The 24,854-nt window shown below is 41.0% G+C and overlaps 1 protein-coding gene across 1 annotated transcript in view; it reads left to right on the plus strand.

The window, feature by feature from the left end:
- Nucleotides 1-24,854, plus strand: part of APOLTP (apolipoprotein lipid transfer particle homolog) — a 64,797-nt gene that overhangs the window by 25,048 nt on the left and 14,895 nt on the right. The window contains exons 24-52 of the mRNA XM_088148126.1: nt 197-385; nt 1,287-1,426; nt 2,224-2,386; nt 2,475-2,561; nt 3,198-3,332; nt 4,431-4,523; nt 4,902-5,119; nt 6,059-6,255; nt 7,306-7,608; nt 7,837-8,066; nt 8,414-8,575; nt 8,996-9,073; nt 9,255-9,611; nt 10,547-10,894; nt 11,155-11,505; nt 12,586-12,717; nt 13,301-13,450; nt 14,674-14,790; nt 15,170-15,343; nt 16,557-16,669; nt 17,043-17,124; nt 18,165-18,330; nt 19,050-19,171; nt 20,211-20,351; nt 20,858-20,971; nt 21,403-21,531; nt 22,719-22,877; nt 23,023-23,178; nt 24,648-24,816. Of these exons, the coding sequence (XP_088004252.1) occupies nt 197-385; nt 1,287-1,426; nt 2,224-2,386; nt 2,475-2,561; nt 3,198-3,332; nt 4,431-4,523; nt 4,902-5,119; nt 6,059-6,255; nt 7,306-7,608; nt 7,837-8,066; nt 8,414-8,575; nt 8,996-9,073; nt 9,255-9,611; nt 10,547-10,894; nt 11,155-11,505; nt 12,586-12,717; nt 13,301-13,450; nt 14,674-14,790; nt 15,170-15,343; nt 16,557-16,669; nt 17,043-17,124; nt 18,165-18,330; nt 19,050-19,171; nt 20,211-20,351; nt 20,858-20,971; nt 21,403-21,531; nt 22,719-22,877; nt 23,023-23,178; nt 24,648-24,816 (4,975 nt within the window). The remainder of the gene's footprint in view (nt 1-196; nt 386-1,286; nt 1,427-2,223; nt 2,387-2,474; nt 2,562-3,197; nt 3,333-4,430; nt 4,524-4,901; nt 5,120-6,058; nt 6,256-7,305; nt 7,609-7,836; nt 8,067-8,413; nt 8,576-8,995; nt 9,074-9,254; nt 9,612-10,546; nt 10,895-11,154; nt 11,506-12,585; nt 12,718-13,300; nt 13,451-14,673; nt 14,791-15,169; nt 15,344-16,556; nt 16,670-17,042; nt 17,125-18,164; nt 18,331-19,049; nt 19,172-20,210; nt 20,352-20,857; nt 20,972-21,402; nt 21,532-22,718; nt 22,878-23,022; nt 23,179-24,647; nt 24,817-24,854) is intronic.

Below are 24,854 nucleotides of genomic sequence, written 5' to 3' on the forward strand. Positions count from 1 at the left end.
CTTAGATTATTACATTTTATTATTTATAAATTTAAAACAAATTTTTAAAATGTTTATAACTTGGCCTGGAAGTGGGCTTAGTGCTCCAGAAAAGAAGTCTGAGGTAAGCTGAGAAGGTAGGGATCATCCTGGGGGCTAACTGAATGGAAGGGGGGAAAAATAACAAAATTGAGAATATATTCTTTTGACTTATTAGGCATCCACTATCAATCGTTTTATGAAAGGTTTTCTGCACAGCCGGAATGAAATAATGTCATTATGGAACCAGCTGATAAAGCATGAAGTTCTCCTGGAAAGCAGTGAACAGACCAAGTTTCTTCATTTTAGACTGACATCTGCAAAGAAACAATTTAATCTGACGGCAGCTTATTGCCACCTCAAAGTGGTAAGGTGATCAGTGGAGGGGATATTTTGGCAAAAAAGAAGAGCAGTGATGGGAACTATGAAGGGACACAGTAGAGCAGCCTTTTCTGAAATGAACATCTTCCAGGTGGATGGACTTGTCCTCCCAGGATTCTCAGCAGTTGCCATACTGGATGGGGGAATTCTGGGAGTTTGAAGTTCACTCTTGTGGCAGGCATCCAGGCTGAGGAAGAATAGATTAGAAGTTTATCAGAATGCTCCATGATGTAGGGAATAGGAGTGGACTTTGTTCCATCTTTATTCTGTAGTAACAGAATTTAGGAGCTTCAGTTGCAAGAGAATCCAGAATAGACTACAGGGAGTCTTTCTATCAAGTGTCAGGCTTCTCCCAGAAAGCTGGATTGGCAAGACGTAACCTGGCATTGAACGATGCAAGAATTTCTTATAAGTAGATTTAATGTAGAAAAGATAAAGAAGTCATTGAAGGAATTCCAGCAACTGCTGTGTATCAAATGTGAACTCTATAATGAAATCAAGGTCCAGATTCTTGCATCTTCTTCTTCTGCCTGAGTGATGCAATGGGCTAGAAGCCAATCTGCTGGAGGTGGATGAAACAGATTCTAGCTATCTCTTTCTTTGGTAACAGACTGGTCTGGTATGAGAGTTTGAGAACTGCTGTCACACCAAGATTTATTTGTTTGTTGGTTGGTTGGTTTGTTTATTTATCTTAGAGGAAGGGGCAACATGGACAATTGCCCCAGGCCCCATGCATGGAGGAGAGTCCCTTCAAAGTAGCATCCATGCCATTTTATATTTTCCCACTCTAGCCTTTCTGCCTTGTGTTCAATAAATTAGTATCTTTCTCTTTCCATTGCATCATGATTTTTTTCTTAGAAATCTTAGTAATGGCTTCTTGTTTTCAGCCTAGAAAGTCAAACATTTCTACATCAGTTTTGTGGACAGATCACAAGAACCCACCTCTTGTCCTGCGGTTTGAGGCACAGATAGAAGAAGTGAAGAAAGAAAAAATGCTTTATCAGAAACGTGGAAGCCTCCTGTTTAGGTACGTTGGTTCCCTTCCCATCAGTTCCTGCTCATGCACATTATAATTTAGGGCAGCAGTAGGCTACCTGAAGTTGGGTGAATTCATTCATTCATTCATTCATTCATTCATTCATTCATTCATTCATTCATTTAATCCAATTTATACAGCTGCCCATCTATCCAAGAAACTCTGGGTAGCAAACAAAATAAAAACAGAGAATTTCATTAAAACAAAAACCAGCAAAAATTGTATTGAGGCTCCATGAAAACACAAAACCACTGGACACATATATTCATGCTAGAGTTCCCATACTAACATCCAGACCGCAAAGGAGGTATCACAGAAAGAATGGGATCTTCAACCACCTTGAGATTCAGCTGCACCACTGTTTGCTTCTAGGTTGTCCACCCTCATTAAGGGACTTCAGACCAGGAGGTGCTGTTGCTACTGATGGGTACAATTTATATCCTTTTTCTCTAAACAGTTAAACTTTGATGGAAACAATTCAAATGATTATTGCCTGATTCAGATCAAAAAGTCCTAGTTAAACAGAAAACCTCAGATATCTTTCCTAAATGAGGCTGATGACATTTCCCCAAGTACTTCCCTCTTTCATCTCCTTCCTCACCTTCCAGTACCAGATGGTGGCTCTGCCAGCTTTACTTTTTCTATTTTGAACTCCTAAAAGAGTTAGCCATCTTGCTGAGGGTCGCTGTAGTCCTGCTCTATGTCTTCTTCATTTCTTGGGGAGGCCTCTCAGCAGCCCATATATCCATCTCAGCCAAGATCCCTGTTTCTTTTCCTTTGCATTCTAGGCACCCGCTAAATCTCCCCATTCCACAAAGCTTTCTTCTCCAGGAAACATTTACGGTGGACAAGAAGGAGAAGTACTATTCTTTGGAAACCAAAGTGGTGATTAATGAACTGGAAGACTCCATTCAGACCCTCACCTTGGGCTATCCAGCTAAAAATCCATATGTGAGTGATGGTCATGGACAAAAAGGGTGGGGGAGTGTCATTTTTGCAATTTTCAATAGCTGTGGAATTATCTTCCTTCCATCTCCAGATATGTGCAAGATTGACTCATCCATATAACAGCAATGTTTTTCCTAAAAATACAGAAGCATGCATTATGGTGCGGAATCTCATCCATGTAAGTTGGAGGCAGAAAAGTGGGGAACAAATTGCTAAATGTAAATTATGGACTCTGTGCCTGTTGGAGTCCTTCTAGTGATTGAAAATACAATGTTAGTGGGTAAGATTGTATTTTCTTACCCACAATAATAATTCAGGTTCTACAAAGATCTTGGGCAAATGGCTTCTGAGCATTCTCATCCTCTCCACATGGTCATCCCCGGTTTTTGGATTGCTTTCTTTCCCTGGGATCCTACAGGTGTTGCTGAATTCAAACCCCCAGTAACACCAGCCAGCATAGCCAAAGGAAAGGGATGCTGGGAGTTGTAGTTTAACAACACCAGAGGTCTACAGATTCCCTGTCCTTGCTTCCCAGAGTCAAAAATGATAAGTGAATGGGCAGCACTAGTGAGCACATGTCCAAGGAGAGAAGAAGGTCTCACTAGGCAGCTCTGAAGCCCTCTAGAAGGCCGTGAGCCTTGACTCAACAGGGCTCAGTCCTAGACTCATGTTGTCTTAGCACCTTTGATGATAAGGCTTTCCTTATTATGGCACTAGTCTTAATGTTTGAGTTCTGCATGGTCTCAGGTTCCAGGTTTAGGTGCCTCTTTGTTGATCCAGCAGTTTCAAACCCTGAAACTATCAAACCCTACAGGCTAATCAGGAGCTTGAAGCAAAGCTGAAAATCAATCAAGAAGAAGTATTCAGCTTCCTGGGCAAGTATCAGAACAAATCTAGCGTGGCCCAGTCCCACCATCTAATACAGCTGGATATCACCCATTCGTTCCAGGTACATATATCCCTATTAACAATTTAGGATTAAAAACTCTAACATCGTGGTCTTTGGTCCTGCTTCTTTTGAGAGCTTTATCAACTATTTTAGAATTGTTTTCAGGATATAGTTCTGCTTCTTCTCTCCTTTGCTTTATTTATCATGGGGTGAGGGTGGGGGTAAAGAGGGTTACTTGCTAATGTACACTGCTTGAGCAATCAGTATCAACCCAAAAGTGCTCCAATATACCATGTTCCAGGTTAAATCTATGTAGTTGTGGGAAATTGCATCTGCATTAGGAGATATGTCTTCTAACCTACTTAAGAACCTTGATGGTCAAGAAGTCTTGAGATTTATATTGTTGGAAGAGGCAAATCAGTGGTTTGATTATGAAAATTACAGTCCTGTTACCACGATACATCTCAGGTCAGGCTTCATACTGCTGTTTCCCACAATGCAACGCATCATAATTTAACTAGTTAATCTTACTTGAATGAGAGGCGGCAGCAGTCTGAAACAGATGCAAAAATAATTCGCCACTGATTTCTCTGGGAATGCATTTAATTCACTTAAACTGACCTTGGTTCCCCAAAATTCCTCTTGGTGAGAGATGCATCTAAAAAAGTAGACATATTTCTGAAAGTTACATGCATAAAAGCATTGTTACAATCACACACACTGCAACTTTGCCAGTTTTTGCACCTTTGGAGAAACTGAATATAAAAACTCTATAAGTTGGGGAATTTGCAAATGTCAGTCAAATGCAGATTTCTCTGAGGATCTTTATTAAAAACGTGGAGGAAAAAAACCAGACTATTTTCTACTACTGTAATAGTAAATATGTGGATTTATACAAAGTCCTACTTTGAGGTGAACCACAAGCTGAGATTTAGATATACTGGAATAAGCCAAAAGTCAGATTTGTAGAATGACTCAACCAGAAAGGAGGAAACAGAAGCCAGGTTTGGAAGTAAGTCAGAATCAAGGAAAAAAATACCAAACTGTGTCTAGGAATCCAACATTTCTAGTGGGTTTGGAAATAGCTGATCTGTGTTCTAACTGTAGTTAAGCTTTACCTTCTCTTAACTCCTTCTTAAAAAACATTTATTCCAACAGTTCAACATTTGGTTTAATGGATCAGACTCTGCATTTGAACTCTGTTCTCAATTTCCTCAACAGAATTGGTCCCATTTTCCACAAAGTATTCAGGTACTGAGAAATATATTCCCCACAGTCATCTGTAATCATTTATGTTTACCCTTCTCCATTCTTCTGCCCCAGTTATATCAATACACTAAACCAAAACACCAAATCAGCACCATGGTGGGGTCAAAAAAGTCAACACGGTGACCTCAATCTCACTGTTGGGACCACCATCTTGACATTTTTGACCCCCTGGTGGACACTCCTGGTGATACTGTGATTTGCAAAATGCACCCATTGTTTGGGAGCGGTATCCTTGTATTTTTTCCCCCTACCTTTCCAGTTCTCACCATTCTTCTTTTTGCATCTGGCCTGTTGATTTTGGATGAGGACCACCCAAGGACTTCAGTGTGATCTTTTGACTCTGTTTTCCTGGTGCGTTAGGCCCAGGCCAGTCTAAACTGGCATGGCCGGAATGGCCTGAATGGATCTTTTGACTTGCACACCAGTGGACGGAATCTGGTGTTCCTGGAGGCCAATTTTGACAAGGAGATGAGAAAGAACATCCGAGCCATTCGTGTGAGCGCTGCCCTAAAGCAAGACATTCTAGATCGGTTTAAATATGTGTGGCTGCATTTCCTGACTAAGGTGACACCATCAAGGTAAAAAAAAAAAGGACGGGGTAGCCATCCAGCGACAGCTTTAAAGAAATGTTGAATCCATAATCCTATAAAAGATAAAGACAGGACGTCTTGGCTTGTTGAAATGACAAATGAGCTTGCTTTTTCTGCGTGGTGTAATTCACTTTGCAGTATTTAACCGATTCATGTGGCTTGTTCTATTTCTGTTAACCCAAAGGATTTGTGAGAGGCGTGTGTGGGGAGGCATAGAGTATTACCTCAATATTTTTATTTAAATGTTAGCTCAATTTATAAACCACGTCGCGTGTTCAAGTGACCCGAGGTGATGTCCAACATACTAAAACAATAAAAGAAGTAGAAAACCATAATCATCATCAACAGGAACCTATGTTATTGTTTTGGAGAAGGAAATACCAAGTACTAATAAAATCTCAGGATCTGTGCGGTCTTAAATTAGCTTGCCATGTTTTCTAAAGGACAATAGGGTGGGGCCTGTGCAGACTTGAGGATACAGTGAAAGGTAAGGTCAGGTCTCCTTCAGTTCCAGCTCAACCTTTGCTGACTTCATGGACACACCCATGGACTGTCTTCCACCATCTTCTTCTGAGCTGCTGGTTGACTTCCAGCATAGCCTACAGCTCTGTTATTCATGGTAGTCTTCCAGATGAAGTACTAACCTAGCTCAACCCTACTTAGCTTCAGAGACCAGAAATGATCAGCCAGGTGTTGTCACCTGCTGAAGCATTACTGCATGGGTGTGTTTGTACACATACACATCCATGCCTGCACATACACACACAAATATAGACTCAAAATACCTGTTGTTTCTTCTGCAGTTCTGCAGAATTGTAGACATTGTAGAAAGCTCCTTTACTTCACGGTAAAGTTATACCAGCTGCTTTCTTAGCCTTCTTAGGTTACTGTCAGTGTTGACTTTCACTGGCTTCTTCCTTGCACCAGGCTGCTGCTGTCATCATTGGTGAAACTGAATCAGCATTCCTTCCAGGTGGGCATTTCAGGATCCAAGGAACAGAAAGCGGGCCTTGTGGCGACCCTCCACGGCCATGTGCGACACAACCTTGAAAGCTTACGGCTCCTTGTACCTCAGGAGCTTTCCCTGAATAGTTCTCTGAAGCACCGAATCAACCTTAACGAAGGTACTACATCTCTACAGGGTTGGACAATCTGACGATCAGGGGCCCCACTTAACGCTTCCAGGTGGGACTAGGATTTTCAGCTTCTTCTTGCTCTGGGGAGAACAAATGTTGACAGCCTTTTGTGGTTAAGCCTTACTGTAATCATTTTCATAATTTTCCTGTCTCAAAATAGCTGGAAATCATACTCAATTTTTTGCAGATAGTAGACAGCAGAAGCTCCTCAGATGGTTAAAAATGCAGGGGGGCTCTGGTCCATATACCTCCCCTGGGCTGCCGATAACCCACCCCCTCTTTTCTTTGTTCTGTATGCATCTTCTACTTTCTTGAACACAGAATACTACTTGCTTTGACTGATGCCTGAACTAGAACAGAAGCCAGATGGGGGAAGTGGGTTTTTTTTTTTAGCCAGGCATGTATTAGGTCATGAGCTTTCAAGAGCTGGAATATACTTAATCAGATGCAACACTTGCTAAAAAGGGACTTTAGTCCAGAAATGTTTCATTGTTTCTTGGGGTGAAAGGCCCACTTCATTTTTCAATGGAGTGCCGGTGCTTACATTCTTAAAAAGCAGGAGGAGCCAGAACAAAAGTGGGTGGAGCTGGGCAAAGTGGGAGGAGCAGAGGCAAAATGTTGGATGGGTGGAATCATTTAAATTAGATTGTACTGGATTGGATTTTAATATTGGATTGCTCCCTGTAATTTGAATGATGTTCCTAACCAACTTTGTAATTTTTCAGTTTAGTCCAGCGTTTCTCAACCTTGGTGACTTTAAGATGTGTGGACTTCAACTCCCAGAATTCTCCAGCCAGCATACTGGCTGGGGAATTCTGGGAGTTGAAGTCCACACATCTTAAAGTGGCTGGGGAATTCTGGGAGTTGAAGTCCACACATCTTAAAGTCACCAAGGTTGAGAAACATTGGTTTGGTCACATAAAGAGTTACAGTTTCTCTGGAAACTTTAGCAGGGCTCTAATCCAGTAACCCTGGTTTATGCTGCCCTAATTCAGTGCCACCAAATCCTCTAGGGATTTTTTTACTTCTGTCTAACAGGGCTTGTGAGCGTTGCAGTGAACCAGTCAGTTTTTGCAATGCGTGTCCGGAGCAGATGCCTCTATGGGAATGAAAGCTTCTATAACCTCATGGTAGCTGTAACCCAGAATGGCAGTGATACCTTCTTAGCCCAGGGGAAACTGAAAGGCTCCCTGGAATTCAAACGAAGAATCCAAAGGGATGAATCCCATGTTCAGATGGGCACAAGAGCTCTCTGGGTTGACCTTGCAAACATCTTCCTTCAGAATGAGGTTGGATTCACAGGCACGTTCACACACAACATCAGCAACTTCTATGCAACAGGTAATGACTGTTGAACTGTATGCTTCTTTGTTTTAGAATCAGTCACCTTTGGGATGGTCACTTGAATTCAGGTTACCTTGAATTTAAAGGTTAATCCATCATTGTTGCATGAGGATTGGACTTTTGGTCAGTTCTTAAAACAGGCTGTTTTATTTGCTCATAAAAACCTTAATGGCAGAAGGCTGAGCAGTCCCACTACACTGCTTCCTTCTCCATTGTCTTTTTTAGGGCTTCCCACAGAAAGTAGCATCAGAGCTGTGTACGGCCGCAATGATACTTACCAGACCATAGCTCTAGACCTTCAAGGGGACAACCAGAAGATTAGTGTCCTATTTGGAGTTGAGAAATTGCATTCAGAAGCCCTTCAAACTCAGTTCACTGCCCTCATTAACCACAGTATCGCAGAGCTGAAGAAACAAGGCCTACCTTTCCAAATACAATGCATCGGCTACTATCAAGTAAGGAAAACAATTAGTCGGAGATTAACATTGCTGCAAAACAGGAACTCCTCCCTCACCACTTCTTGTGTCTCTCTAATATGTTGATTGAGGTTCATTAGAAAATTCTCTCATTCTTTTCTCCAGCAGAATGGGAGTGGATATTCCATTCTACTCCAGAGTATTCTCTTCCCTTTTCTTGTTTATTCCTTGGGGTTGTTCCATGACCATTTTGGGCAGATGAATATCGTAACAGCCTAGGGACAAAAATGGAGAACTGAGGTCTCCAGCAGTGCATAAATGGTCTTTGAACCTCTCAGATAGATCATCAACTTCTTTGTGACACCATCGCCTCTTCCTCTGGTTAGAATTTCAGCAGCAAGTTTGCAATGGGAACAAGAATTCAAGCTGGAGATGAAGAATTCAAGATGGAGCTGGAGAACGAACGCACCAACAGCACGGCTAGATTTTCTCTTTTCCTCCACCATAATGTAGAACCCCTACTTCACATCCTCCCACCAGGAATACAGGTCTGTGCCAAATTCTTTCTCCTTTTATGTGCCCAAGGAGCTGCCTTATTGCTAGGTAAGATTTGTCTACACCAGCCTTCCTCAACCTAGTGCCCTCCAGATACGTTGGATAAGAACTCCTAAAATTCCCACCCATCTGGAGAATTATATTTCCAGCATATCTGGGAGAGTTAATTTGAAGATGACTGGCATAATCTCTCTAGGATTTCACACAGGTGTCCTTCACCAGTCCAAAAGGTATTGCCAAGGACTAAACCTTGGGACTTTTCCATGCCCATCTCCTGCTCTGCCACTGAGCTACGAAGCTTCCCTAGCATTCTTTTCCCAATTTAAGGTCAAATAAGGGGCAAATGCTCAATACACCAAAACATGACCCACGCCTCATATTGCAGTGGTATCATCTTTGCTGATATTCTACAGGCCCAGTGTGATGGAGAATTCACATCTCATCAGCTTTCTGCCCAATGTAGTGGAGAGTTGGCAAATCATTCTTTAGAGGTACAACATTTTTGCTCCACACTTGGACAACAGTAATATGGAGGGTTACCAACCATGAAAATAATCTCCCTAACTTTAGGCACAGAGATAGATATAGGCTGATTGGCACATACCCACAATGTGTGCATTTGTCTAGTTTAGAAAAAAACAAAGCTGATACTTTGATTCTTTTCTCTTGCAGGCAACATTAAGAACATTGCTACATGGACCAGATGTGGCTAATAACTGTGCACCCAATGTAATAAGAGAAATCCTTTCTAAAAGCACCTTTCCTCCATTCCGTATCCACACAGCATGCAACCTGGAGTACGTTCTGGAAATCAGCTTCAGGCATGCTTGGCCTTATCTTAAGTCTCTGGGCCTTGCCCAAGAGAATAGGGGGAAAGTGGCCATCGTGACAGGGGCTCCCCACAAAGGCCTTCTAGAAATCACCCTGGGAAGTTGCATGTTGATGGGCAATGGAGAACTGAGTGCAGAGGATGGAGGAACAGCTGCAGAATGGAGGATGACTTTTCTGAACAAATCTGGCACTTTGGAGGTGATTATGCAAGGGTTTCTTCTAAGGCAGTCTTTCTCAAGCTGAAGAAGGCAGATCAGAGAGTGCTCATACAGTCAGTGAAAAGCAATACAATAGCAAATCTGACCATTACAAAAAAAAAAGGGTCACAAATGGAGACAGACCAGCCTACTCAAAAGAGGGGGCCAAGTAGTACATCTTAAAGATAGAAAGAAAAATGAAATGCAAGAGGATTTGAACATTATTATGGTTTGTTCTTTAAGCATAGCAGTTGCTTAATTTTTTGGATTGTGGCTTCCTACTTTCTTATTTATCTGTAGTTCTTGGATTTCGTATGAGTTTGCCTGGGGGGTGAAGCCTGAGAGCAGATACAAAACGAGAATAATAATAATAATAATAATAATAATAATAATAATAATAATAATAATTCCTAGGTTCTTGGTTAGAACTCAAATCATTGGAAAATATCCTATCTTTACCAAAGACTATGATAGCCAGTGGATGAAGACTATCGTCTTCATCTAATATAAAGTTAAAATTCTCTGTTCCCCCAAGTGATGGCTCTTTCCTATTCTTTCCTAATGCCTTGTAATTGAAGCACATTTTCAAATCATTATCCCTAATCGGCTGGGGTTGATGGGAGTTGTAGAGCAACATATCAAATCTTTATTTTCAGTCAATAACCACTATAACATAACATCAATAAGAATTGCAACAATTTCTATAGTAAAAGCTATGAGCTACAAAAGATACCTAAAAGCTAGCATTACCAACATAACACTGTAATATTAAAACACTAATATATATGTTCTTAATATTAAGACTGCAACTTATTTGGCGTGTGTTAGATTGGAGAAGGCTGCTAATAGATTTTATGAACATACTGCATTCAAAAAATAATATGAAGTAATGATTCACTAAAAAGGAATTCTCTCTTTCTCTCTTTGGTCTACTAGAACCCAGCATTACCCCAGAATCTTGTCTCTGGAGGATCATTTTTCAGGAAGACCCACAATGCAAGTTTAACAATGTTCTTTCAGTGCAATGGTAGAGCAGCTGATATGCAATTGGAAATAGACAAGTATATTGTGCGAGGGACTCTGAACCACTCCCTACCCTATCTCCAAGATCTAGGACTGCCTCGTAAAAACTTGATCCACCTCACCATGACTAGTAATCCTGATATGAAAGGACTTCTGTTCCTCCATGTGGGCAATTGCAAGCTGGAGGTACAAGGAGAAATCCAACCCAAAGCCAGAATGGAATGGACACTGGAGATAGAGATGGTCTGTAAAGCTTTGCAGGTAATTTTTGCTTCTTCCTTCTTGACTGTCAAAATCAGCCTTTCCCAACCTCATATCTTATAGATGTGTTGGGATCACAGCTTCCAGAATTCCAAGCTATCGGTGATCTGGTCTCATCATGACCGTTTGGCAGAAGTCCATGAGACATTTGATAGGGGGAATAGAGTTATGACCTGATGATGCACTAGGATTTTCTCTTCCAGAACAAACATTAGAAATTGATTGCCTTCAAACATTTTTATGTGTTGTGTCTCCTGTAGGATCATGGCATCTCAAATCACTCACAATTAACTGGATCCTTTCTGAAGGATGGTTGTCAAATAGAATTCTTCAGCACCCTCCAAGTGGAAGACCAAGGGGCCTACTTCACAGTAAGGACAAAGTGCCAGCCAAAGTTCATTTTAGAAGTGGAGCTGAGACACGGGCTTCCATTCTTCAACAGGATCCCCAAAGAAAATAAGCTGACTGTTCATTGTGGGAAGCAACTCAGGCATGCCATAAACTTGGAACTGAAATCTGGCCTTTGCCAACTTCAAGCCAACTTGGAGATTGATGCAGAAAACCGATCCCAGTGGCAAGCAGTGATGGAGAACACTTGCAAAATGATACAGGTATAGCCTTGGCCAGTGTAGAGAGTAAGGAAGGTGACCTTGACAGAGATATGCAGGTGTTGTTGCCTAGTTGAAAAGGGCAAAAGCAGTTTTAGTCATCCTGACCTACCTAGTGGGCCTGACAGTCCACCATTGGGAAGGACTCGGTCTCAAATATCTACTTTTGATGTATCCTCTGCTTTTTTAATGTCTGTTGTGCAAAAGTATGAAATAAAGCAGGCTACAGGGGATTAAGAAAAACATTCCAAATGATACACATCAAATCAAAATGTTTGAAGGCACAGTTATGCTATCTGAGATCCCAGGGAAGCATCTGGGCTCCTGAAAGCCTTGAATGGAATCCTAGTGCTCCTCCAAAAGTTTTCATGGTACTGTAAACATGAATGGGATAGAAGACATCATTTTCCAAATACATGGGAGCATGTTCATCATATTTAATTCATGAGATTTAATTAAAAATTGTCCTTCAATTAAACTCAACTGCTTTGCTTGGATTCCCCCCCTCCCCACTTCTTTGACTTGCCTCCAACAACTCATTGAAGAACAGCCCCAGGTATATCACCTAAAAACCAAATGTGGCCCTCAGCTTGAAAGAAACTATGCAACTATCTCGAAAGACCTCTCCAAAGACACACAGATGTTACTAGATTCCAAACCTAGGTGGACAAGATTAGATCTTTGGCATGAAGCACCAAAATACAAAAATGGCCTTAGACCCAATCAACCAGGAATATCTATTTGTTAAGCATCAGTTCTCCAGGTTCATAAGCAGATGTCCTTTCCAACATCTCATTCTTTTAACTACAGATGTCAGGGACCTTTTGGTTGCAAGCAAGCATTCAACCACAGTCCTTCCTAAAAGGTTGTTTCTAGACCATCCAGTTGTCCTGCAAGGTAGACTTGGAAGCCAGATCACTGCCCTATCACTGTCATACAATTGAGGTTGAGGTCCAGTAACAGACTTGCATTTCTAGTGGAATAAAGCCCTGTAAATCTGGAATTGAGAGGTCACATTTAGCTACTGTTAAATAATAGCCATTCTTAGGTGGTGCCATGTTGAATATTTAATTTTAATTGCAGGATCTTGGAATCCCAACACAAATGAATGGATCAGGGCATGTATTAATGGATAAGATCAATCTAGATTCTCAAGTGGAGCTTACTGTTGGCGAAAACACTTTCACTGGATTCCTCCTATTAAAAGGCATGGCTGTGAGTAATCACTTGGCCCTGCCGAATGACTTTTGAACATGGAGTTCTGTGCTTTTGCTTAGCTTTGCTTGTTAAAATTGTCATCTTTTATTTACTAGACAAAAGCAGGGCTTTCAAGGCACTGGATGGCCTAATGATAAACCCTATTCCCAATAAAAGAAGAAACTATGGGAAAGCATGCCAAGAGAAGATCTGATTTGTCTCCCCAGCCTTTGAGACAGCAGACCATTTTATTCTACCATAGTGGGGCTTGTCCAAAGAAATCTTTTCACTGCAGTATTTATTCTTCTCATTGTTTGATGGCTTTGAATTTTGCATGTCTTCTCCGGGTATACACTTCCATAATTGATTCTTGTTATGAGAGGGGAAAAAAGTAGAAAAAGGGGTAGAGCAGGCAAATAAAGACTGTGTGCACTAAGGGATTATAAAATGCTGTTTGGGGAATGTGAACATTGGTGTGGGAGGAAAGTAGGGTTAGAATTCTGGAATCTTTCCACCTGCAGCAATTTATTGGGAATACAAATCATTTTGTTCCTCTGGGGACACTGGTGCACTTGACTTTCTTTGATTATCTTTCCTGCAGACTAGACAAGAACTTCATGCATTTCTGGATCAACATATCAAAGGGGCCATTAACTTTGGCATTCCTGCAAGGACAGAAGTAGATTTAATTTCTGAAAAGAGTGGCGCCCTTTGTAAAAGGCTGCTTCAGTTTAAGGTGGATGGCAAGCAGGTAAACCACACCTTCTTTGATCTAGGTTTCAACTTGAATGCCTTGGCATCTTCCATCACAGGTGAATGCCAAGGGTTAGAAAAATCATACGTAAAAGTAACATTTTCCAATGAGCTAACACGAATGGTACCATAAACAGGACCATGCTTCTTTTAAACAAGATGGGATTGTTACTCAGATCTCAAATATGATCTGAGGAGCAACTGACCTGTTTGCTCTTTGGATGAATTTTAGAGTTGTGTAATCTTTGAAAGGATGTTTCACTTTAGTGAAGGTTGGAGCAAAGCATTTCCTTGAAGAGAATCTGCAGAGCGACTGACTCCCTCACGTCTAAGCTGTTGGAGAATGTTCCACTCAGCCTTCATCCACCTCTTACTGTATTTGCAAAACCATCTGATTTTAAGTCACAGAGAAGAAACTTAGGAAATCTGGGGACCTCACAGAGTGCACCACTGCTTCTGCGCTTCGATGAAGAGAATCCCATTGCCTCTGTAGAGCAAAGCTTTTTGTCAAAGTGAATCTAAGCAGCTTCCTCCAGGCCGAAGAAAATATAGGAACAAGGCGGGTGGGGTTCTGAGCAAATAATAAAATAGGCAAACAATGAAAGAGATGGAATGAGGATAAACCGGCTGGGTGTATCATTCTGCCCCTGGATCTCTCAGAGGCTTTCAAGGGCCTGGTTCTTCCTCTAATTCGGCACAATACAGTGGTAGCCCTTGGCTGACTTAATCTGAGCTTGAAAGCTCAGCAGGACCAAGCCTGTTTAGTGCTTGGATGGGAGATAACCAGTGAATCCCCAGACTGCAAAATTATACTGGAAAGTCAAAGAACATCTTGAAGGAAGACAGTGGCAACCTGGATCTGTATTTGCTGCCAAGAAAGTTACACGGTTGGGCCCTTAACAGTCACCAGAAGTCAGACTCAATTCTAAGGTTTTATTTAATGCCCATCTTGCATTTTTCTCCAGTTTAAACTTTATATTTGCCATGAACCATTCAGATAGATTTCCCCACGGTGTTGCAGTGATCTCATTTTAAATTGAGAAAGCTGAATTTCAGAGATGTCTCTCTTGTTCTTTCTCTCTCTCTCGGGGATCCCTAAACAATTCTGGCCTCCACAATATGAAATGTTTGTGTTCTAGCCAACTTTTAATATCTGCAACAGCCTTGGTTCAAGACAACCCTTATTAACGTATTTCTCCCTCCTTTAAAAAAAAAAAATAGATCACAGAAGAGTTGGTTTTTATACAGAAGCCGGACCATGTGTTTCTAGGCTACAAGTTTGGGCATAATTTAGAGACTTTGCAGAGATTTTGGATGCAAGACAAAATAGAGCTACAGGTACTTGGTTTATTTCTAGATACTCTTATGGACAGGGCATGGCTGAAGTGTCTACCATATCTGTCTGAAAGTAGAGCCAGCCTTGCTTTTTCAAAAAGGGTTGTTATAGCTGTCTTGGGAGGAAGTAAAAAACAACAGTGGATGTAGATCGATTGGTGTAACAGGGTGAGAAGGGCCCCCAGGCTCTTGGCAGTTTCTGTTTCACTTGACGACTTGGGGCATTAAATTGAGATCAAGTCATGTTCTTTGCATGCCACAAAAGGGCAACAGAAAAGCCAAGGGGATGGGAGGGAAATGGGAGAAAAACAGAGGAAGAAATGGGTTGTTAATAATGCGGCATTATCTCTTGTTCCCAAAACTTGAATGCTTGGCTGTGAAGTCATCTGTGATGCTTCTGGAGGTCAAGAACATAACAATGAAGGTCCAGTATGGTTCCTATTGGATATTTGTTGAAGGACAAATGCAAAAGACAGAAGGAAAGCTTGATTTAACAGGGAGCTTTCATCACAAATGGCCTTGGCTCCTCCAATCGGATATCCCAGAATCCTTAGAGGTATGTGCCCTGAGCCAGCCTTCTCTCTCTCTTTAAGCCTAACTTAACTTGAAGGGTTCTTATGGGGATTTAATGGGGGTTTAATCTACATAAATACCAAAATATGGAATCTGACATTTTATGAAGAGCTTTGGCTCTAATGAACATAGGAAATGGCTAAAAGATGTATCTTACAAAAGTGAAAGAAAATAAAACTTTAGATGATAAAAAGCAGATTCAAGAGATGTTTTCTGTCTCAGTCAATCTTTAAAATGTCCTTATACTATAGAAATTAGAAGATGGAGCATAATGTTTCTGCATCATCTGGTTTGAATAATATTTTAAAAGGTTGGGCTTGCAATATATGAATATTCCTCACTGGGACTTCTTACATGGATCTCTTTCTCCTTCTCCTTCTCCTTCTCCTTCTCCTTCTCCTTCTCCTTCTCCTTCTCCTTCTCCTTCTCCTTCTCCTTCTCCTTCTCCTTCCCCTTCCCCTTCCCCTTCTCCTTCTCCTCACTATTCTTTTTTATTGTATTTCAGTGTTGTATTTTTTAAAGTTTTGTCTCTTAGAGAAACTATCACAATAAGTCGAGCAAATGTGTTTTCTCTTGTGCTTGAGGCTAGGACTTGGTTACAAAAATAAGAATTTAGGCTGAAGACGAGGAGAGGGAGAACCTTTCTGATGGACAAAGCAAACTGTTTGCCATTCAGAGAAAACAGTCATATTACTGCTGAGTAATTTTGGCATGTACTGTACTTCTACCATATCAGCATGGAATGTGTGTGTATGTGTGTGTGTGTGTGTGTGTTGTAGTGAATGTGGGTAAATTCCATTTGAGAGGTACAGACACTGAGAAAATTAATGGAAAATTAGTCGATCTCTCTATCCAGATCATAGGCAGAAACTTCCTTCCTTCCTTCCTTCCTTCCTTCCTCCCCCCTCCCTCCCTCCCTTTTTAAATTTCCTTCTACGTCCCTGATCTTGCTAAATATAGTAAAGATTTGTCTTCTGAATGAACCAAGCCCCCACATCCAGTTACAGTGCATTAGCTTGACAATTATCACAAAAAGCCAGGAGTGATTGAAGCTTGACCAAATGTCTGAAACTGGTTAATGTAAGCTAGTATAAGTGTTAATGTCTGAAAGGTCCTTGTACCACCTCTCACAATTCAGCTAAATCTCATAAATCCTTGCATTTCTTCTTTCTTCTTTTCCCTGCTTGTACTTTCAGCTGATGCTCCTGGATAGCCTGTCCGAAAATGAGACAGAGGCATCTCTGAATCTGACTTGGAACCCAGATTTACATCTCTCATTCATCTTCATTTCCAAAAAAAAATTGGAAAGGTATGAGGTTGACCTTGACCACAGTCATGATTTTCTGGCAAAGGTTGAAGATGTTTAACAAACCTCTATAATTGGTTATTTACTTTATTGTTACATTTTTGGTTATTTCACTGTTTACTTTATTATCAAATTACTGATTATTTACTTTAAGCCTAACGGCTTGGATGAGACCGAGGATCTCTTTTTTAGGTCCTTCTGCCAATGTTGACTTCTCCATGAGAGGTCCAGTCATCGTGTTTGTACATGGTTGGTGCTGTTTGTACATGGATGGTGCCCTTTTGATGGAAACAAGAAGAAAGAGGGGAAAAAGTAACTCACAGCATACCATTGGTAACAGAAGGAATTGTTACATTATCTCTCTTTTTTCCCCTAGTGAAGAAATGCATGTAAAATCTTTCCAGAATCTGCCCTTTCTTCTTCAGTATCTCCCCAACATGGTTGATGTTTCCTCAGAGGTAACCGCTGATATATATGCCATTTCTATTTCTAGTATTATGTTTATGTCATTAGACCTTGAGTGGACTGTCTATATAATGCTATCCTGTACCACGTATAAATAAAAGTGAAAGAAGGAAATGCTAGGATCTCTTGAGAAGATATTTGGGATCACAAAAGGCAGAGGTTCTCTCAAGGCCTTTAGTTCAGATTTCTTTTGCAGTCCTGTTTGCTTCCATTCACTGTATACAGTAGAGTATATCCTATGAGGATCCTTTGAATTTCTTGACGGATCCCCAAGTTCTCTCCAACCAAGGGATCCATGACAGATAGTTTGTTCACCACAAATGATGGCAGAGGTAATTATTATTATGCTATCCAAAAAGTCAAACCCAAATTGGTTGTCCAAATGTAAAAAAAGACTTTCACATCTTAACAAAATTAATATTTACTGAGACCAACTATACTCAAGTTCATCTAAACAACCTATCCTAGCTGGGTGCAACTTTTTCTTTAATATTTTGATTTTAAAGACTTTCCCTCTACAAGAAAATCGGGCACAATCAATCATCAAGCAATGTTTGAGAGCCAGCTGGGAGTAGTGGTTAAGGGGTTGGCCTAGAAACCAGGAGATGGTGCGTTCTAGTCCTGCCTTAGGCATGAAAAACCAGCTGGGTGACTTTGGGCCAGTCACTCTCTCTCAGCCCAACTCACCTCACAGGGTTGTTGTTGTGGGGAAAATAGGAGGAAGAAGGAGTATTGGTATGTTTGCTGCCTTGAGTTGTATATGAAAAAAGGTGGGATAAAAATCTAGAAAAAATGTAGAAAAACTCTTAGGAACAATGTGTACCAATGTATAATCTCAATCTGTTTGAATGAGCAGGGAATCTGGAAAGCTGAAGTTTAGTTTATTCCTTATCCCATTCATGAAGGAAGAGAGAAGGAAAGGTGATGAAGCCTTGCCTATTAAGTTAAATCCTGGTTTGGTAGAATCTGTTCACGGGGAAATGAAGGATGGTCCATCTTTCTTTTCCATCTCCCATTTCCTTTTTCTTTTTAGATACAGTTCCTTCCAGGGCATCTTGTGGCCACAACAGTTTACCAAAAAATCAAGCAGCGAATGCAAGAACTGAGATGCACAGTGTCATGGGGCAGCAAAGAAATTAAAGTCATCAGTAACTACACTGGTCCTTTCCCAAAGGGGTCTGGAAATCATGACTTAAATGGTAAATCTCTAAAGTGCTCAGGCAAGCAATGGTTGGATTGACTAAGCTATGAACCTTCTGAAAGTGGTATTTGGACCCAGATGATGATGTGACCGATTTCCAACAGCCCCAGCTAGAGGGGATAGCTATGAGTTGTCCTATAGTTTAGCCCAGAACAAAAGGCTGGAATCTTCTCAACTCAAGAGGGGGCTTACTCAAAGGATAAAGGTGGTGGGTGAATGTGAATGAAGAGGCTGGATTGTGCAAACAGCCACACTCACAATCGAAGGCATTGGCTGCACAATTGACTGTGGATACATTCAGATGAGCTCATATGCACATTCCAGTGGAAAAGCACAGGTCTTACAAAGAGGAAGAAATTCTTTGTGTTTGCATTTCAAGCAGTAGCAGCCTAATTTGCCCTTCTGTGAGCTGGAACACAATGATCCTTCTGCTTTTGTTTTACTTCTTGGAATGTTGTGATGCTGTTCAACAACAACAACAAGTATACATAAGGGCAAATGCCAGGGGAATCTTGGTATTTGCCCTTGAAGAAATGCACTCATACCTATTTCTCTGAATATTTCCCCTTTGCATTCTCTGGACAACATAGGGAGGTAATGTGGCTCACGCACAGGAAATGCAAAATAACAGAACCAAAAACGAAGTGCCTAAAAAAGGTACTGGATTTAGCAAATAACTTTTCACAAATAATCCAACTTCTTCCCCTTCTTTTTCAGTGGAGATCTGCCATCCTTTCTCTGGCCCTTTTCCTCCATGTTCCTCTCTCAATGTGAATGTAGAGCACTCATTGCGCAACCACCAGGACAGGATCATCATCTCATGGGATGAAAAGAAGCAGGTAAGCATGGGTAGAAAGCAGCAACTTTTGGATTGCATGTGACCTTCAAGTTGATTTTAAGTCCCAAAGCCCACTATAAGAGATCGGTCTCTTGCACGGAAGACAGAGAAGAGAAAAAGGGGGCATTAGATAGACAACTGGTGTCCCCAATTGTCTAGCAGAGCCTGGAAAGTGGAGAAGGAAACCAGCACCATTGTGAAAGAGACCCCTCAGTCCAGGGGACGAGGGAATTGTGAGAAAGAGTCTCAGAGCAATTCCACCTTGATTATACTTGGTATAAGATGACCTGGAGAATTGCTTTGACAGGCTTTCAAGATTCTGTTACTGTATTTTTTCTTGCTAGCAATAAACATCTTTCCAGAAATCCAGGTGGTTCTTATTTCCTGAGTTTGCCAGCCTTGCAGGGCTTGACACCCACTTACTTTAAGCCAACCCTTGCTTGTTTCTGCTTCACTCTTTCTGTGGTCCCCAATAATTATCCCTGAGAATCAATGACTTGACAACTTCTCATTGTAGATGCAACAGCAGATCTTGAGCCTTGTAATCCCTATCAATGCTATGATTCTATATTCAGAGATTTATATCCTTTTCACTGGATAAGTTCAAGTGGAAGCTTGATGGCTTTTCACTGGAAATGCTTTCATTTGGGTTCCACTGAGCAGAGAATTGGGCTTGATGGTCTGAATGCTATTTCCAGCTCTACAATTCTACTTCTTACGAAGGACTGGACAAAAACCCCACTTATCTTAGCAAAGACAAGGTTGTGTTCCTGTAATGATGATCTCCATTCTTGCAAAACTGTTGAAGAGATGCTGACCCCTCTGGAATAAGTGGAAGCTTCCCAACCCTAATTTCTTAGTCCAAATAAAGCATGGCCTTCTGGGAGACCCTGTTCCCCCACATTTACATTTCTGGTAAAAATTCAGCCTTTGCCATCCAACCCTGCATGAAAAGCACAAAATCATTTTCTAGCCTGTTTTCCAAAAGTGAAGCTTGTATTGCTCCATTGTGTGACATCTCTTTCTGCTGATAACAACAGGTCTTAGTATCTTCTTCTCTCAAGTTGGGGAAAGCACGGGTTGCTTATTCTGCCTCTGTCGCACACCCTTTTAACTTCACGATGAAACACATTGAGGTTAGTTCCCTGACTGAAGGCCGCAAAGGAGCGTACACACAACAGGTAATTGAAGGGAATTATCTCCAAAGCGTTGTACTGTGCAATCATTTGTTCAAAAATATATGTATCCTATTAAATTCAAAGATTCCTACTTCCAAGGAATGAGATATTATGAAGTTTGTTCCACTTAAATTTGACTGGAGAATTATGTCCCTTGAATGGAGTTATACTCCATAAATAACGGTGAAGATGCTTCAGAACATTAGGACTGATATAATAGGAGGAAATGCAGTGATGGGAGATGATGGTCTTTCTTGAAAAAATACCAGGAAATAAGATTCTGTGACGAACAATGCTAAACAGCCAGCGTGATGTCATGGTTAAGGTACTGAGTTGAGACAAGAGAGATCAAGGTTGAAGTCCCCACTCAACTGTGAAGTTTGTGAAGTTTGTCAGATGACTTTGGAGAATCACTCTCCTTCAGCCCAATCTTGGAGATGAAAAAGGGGATACACTTCCCTGCTCTGCCACCTTGAGCTTTCAGGAGAAATGTCTCTTCTGAGTTTTAGATGCAGCTCGCTTGGAACCATGGCCAGCCTACCCAGATGAACTTTACTTTTGGAGACAAGTCCAAGGCCAGGGACACATTTTGGGATGGTTGTATCACAGCTTCTTCTGGCCAGGTATGAATTTTGGCTTTCAGCAAAAACGTATTTCAGAGATGGGCAGTGAGTGGGTGATCCAGCTTCACTAGAGAAACCCGAAGATATAAATAGTAGAGAAGAGTAAAATGATTTTTGGAGCCAAACCAGATGGGACATTAAGTACATCTTTGAGTCGAATGCACAGAAATTTTTAAATGTGAGAAAATAATTCAAAGAGAGTCCCATCAGGATGGAGAAGGAAATTAAACCAGTTTCGCTTTACAGCGTACCTCAGGAATGGCCCTTTTCTTCTATTTGTTTTTGAGTAAGAACTCCTGGGGAGTAGAATCTCCTCCATGCCAAGAGAATTGGTTCAATTTTTCTCCACTGCCAGTGAGCCAAGGGGTGGCCTCCAACTTCTGGAACGACAGTTCTCAAAGTAAATAATATCTTACGTTCTTTTTTGGCAGCTTAAAAAGATTCTTACAATTGCAAGTCTTCAGGCCTGTGGCTCTCTTAAGCAGACAGCAGCTATGTTGAATCAGCACCTAGATCTGACATGGGATAGCAAGACAGTTGCACTACATCTGATCTATGAGGTAAAAGAAAGTGGGTTTTGTCATCAGTCTCCCTGCCTGTAGAGGGCAGGAATTTGCACTTCCTTGAACACAAAGTATGTGATTGTTGATCCTCAGTCTGATAAAGATTCAAGACACCGTTGCGTAAATAGACATCTGCAAAAAGACAATTAGGAAATCTTCACTGAATATACACAGGGATATATTGGGTCTAAGTGGAAAATAATTCAGTTGCTGGAATTCTTGTAACAACATCCTTTTCACCTTCATAAATCATGCTAAGAAAAACTGAGAGAATATTACTTGGAAAAGAATCACTATCCGTTTGAGACAGTTGCCAAAGAAACTGACATATAAAACAGAGGTCAGGAATCAACATTGCCTTGTTGTACAGTCTTGATGCATACACACATAACGGCACACTCAAATCCCCACGCCTCACCTCAAATTTGCAAGATTTCTGTAAAATCTCACCTCAAGAACATGGAATCTTGCTAGATCTCCCAAGGGAGATCTGCGAAAATCTCACAAGATTCAGTAAACCCTCATGAGATGTCAGCATCTTCTCATGGAATCTCATCAACTCGCAGCATTTTCATGCAATGTTTTGCTCCATGGTGCAGATTTGGGGGATCAACACGTATCATGGGGCCTGCAGCTTCTAACTTGCCAACACCTTCACCCAAGACGGTGGAAACCTAGTTGTTGGGCTTTTTATTATGCAAAATTAAGATTGGATTACAATGTTTTCATAAATGTGCCAGGAGAGATGATCTCTCTACCTAACATTTCTCTGAGATAATGCAGGTAGCAGTTAAAGAATCAGCTTAAGTTCCCATTCAAACATGGATCTCATTATGTGTGTTTGGGATTCTTCCAGAGAAGTCTCAACTCAAATTACCTAAATTATTGTAGTTAAATACAATGAAGAAAGGTATATACACATTTCACGTTCAATGTTTTGAGTTTTAAAGGACAGTGGAATAGAAATGGGGTGAAACAAAAGAAATGTATTCACAATGTATGTAAATTATGCTCAAATGTGACTCTGGGCCTCAGTTCCAATAATTTTATTTTAATTATTGTATAAAAAGCTTATGGAAAGTAAAAAAGAAAAAAAAGATCCAGTTTGTAGGGGGTTTTTTGTCTTCCACTTCTCATTATGTCCCACAATTTTATTTCTGCCTTCTCCTTTTCTTTTCATGCAGAAAAGCAAAGTGTTACATCGGGAGAAGATGTGGGTGCAAGCTACTTTAAAGAATCTCTTGCCCTCATGTTCCCATCAGCATATTCTGGGAAAAGTTGAAACGGATTATTCAGCTTGGCTGAATTATGATATGAGATTCGGCATGTGTGACCTCCCAAACGTGAGCAATGATTTGGGAGGGTTCAAATAGAAACCATTTTAATAACTTCTGAATGTGTTCTGAGTTCCAACTTAGAGCCCTCCAGAAGTCCATTATTTTTCTGAACACAGACCATCTGTGACCATATTTGCTTTCTATCATCCAGGCAATTGCTCTTTCTGGGAAACTCCAGCTAAACCAGGGAGACACCATCTTACGATCTGAAGGGAAAATCAGACTTGCACACAACGAAGGGGCAATTACGGTGGCTTTACGGAATGACAGCAAGCTGGAAATGAAGAACTATTCAACAGAATTTTCAGTGAGCTGGTGGGAACTAATTGGGGGAAATACTGCATCTTTCTGCTTCTTTTTCCTTCTTTGAACTCACAGCAACCCAGCAAACTATTTCCCCTTCTTGGATTGTCCCAGATTTTTTGGGGGGGCAAGTCGAAAGGCTATCCCCTGTTTTATTACTACTGAACTCAAGAGATCCTTTCTGGCTGAAAGACAGACAGAAGACTCAATCAATAAATGGAATGACTTTGTGAGTAGACAGGAGGCAGCCATGAAGCTGCAGGAAAGGATGGTTTCCTCTAAGAAGATGCAAACAGAGGCTTTTTCCAAGCTATTCAGAAAATAGAATTTCAACCCCACTTTTAAAAGAGCAAGAGCCCTATCTTCTTTTGCATCTGGTCACCTTTTCCAAAACTGTTCTTGTCTCATCAGAAGGCTCTTTCTATCTGCATGCTTGGAAAAGGACTTTGATCTCAACCAGCAAGGATCTTCTTAGGAGTACATTGCAAAGAAAGATTGGAGTGACTAGCTTGGTTTGTGGCCAGAGGCTACAGTTAACATTTTGGAGCCATAAAAAATGCAATGGGTCAGTCAGTGAGGAGAAAGGGGCTGAGCCAGAGTTTTTGAGGAGGTTATGGGTTTTTTTCCCCTTATTAACCCACAGAAGCATTATTTTGATTAGGTCAATTGATGTTGTAGAGCATCACTGCTAGCTTTTGAGGTTCAAGAACTCTTGGACAGAGAGGAAGACTAGGGGAAAAAGAAGGTGGGGGATGATGTGGCTGATCTTAAAGTCATGTCTGTACCAGCTCACATTATTAGATAGAATAATGGGTAAATTTAGCAGGAACATAGCAGAATGAGGTTGTGATAAGAGGTATCTTAACGCTTGGGGAAAAGAAGCAAAGATATGTTTATGCCTCCTGTTCTGAACTTTTTTTCACTGCAAAAGCCTCCCTCCCAAGATAGATACAGCTACAGGAGCTTAGCTATAGCTGCTTGATACATCTTTTTAGCTTACCTACTCAGTCATCTAAATTGCGCACTGCCATTTTTCTTTTCAATTTGTTAGTGAGCATACACTGCCACCTCATGATCGAGATACTCAGGTGCTTACATAAAAAGAGGAGAATCCACAGTCCCTCTGAGCCAAAGCACTGTATGTTGTTTGTCATGAGATCCATCATTGAATCTCCCATGATTTTGTAAAATCAAAGTTATCCTGGAAGCAAGGATGGGAACTGGCTGACCCCCAAGCCATGTTCCTAGTCTTCTCCCAAAGCTGCTGAGAAAGTAGACATGTGGTGAGACATTCTGGAGCTTGAAATGAAATGGAACGAAAATATGAAGGGGGTGAAAGAGGAGGGTAATCAAGCAAAGGAGCTGATTGTTGCTAGGCATAAACAATCTAGCTCAGGGTCAAAAGATGTTAACTATCTAAAGTTTTCCATAATTACTATATTTTGCTTTGTGTGATTTGTCTCCTTTGCATAGTTAAAAGGACCAGAGGCTATCTGGATGGATGTGAAGGCACGTGTGACCTCTTCAGCTGATCAAAGCCAAGTCCTTGTTGAGGGAAAGATGGATCATCCAAACGAGAAAGTGAAAATAACAGCTTTCATAGGAAAAGGGTGTCTTCAGTATTACATGGGGTACTTGAAAGGTAGATTTGACAATACAGGTGCCCATCCCCTTCCTTGA

This window comes from Python bivittatus, unplaced genomic scaffold (assembly GCF_059951505.1).
Source record: "Python bivittatus isolate LINGU-HERP-01145 unplaced genomic scaffold, Pbiv_v1 ctg000560_np1212, whole genome shotgun sequence".
Taxonomy (NCBI): Eukaryota; Metazoa; Chordata; class Lepidosauria; order Squamata; family Pythonidae; genus Python; species Python bivittatus.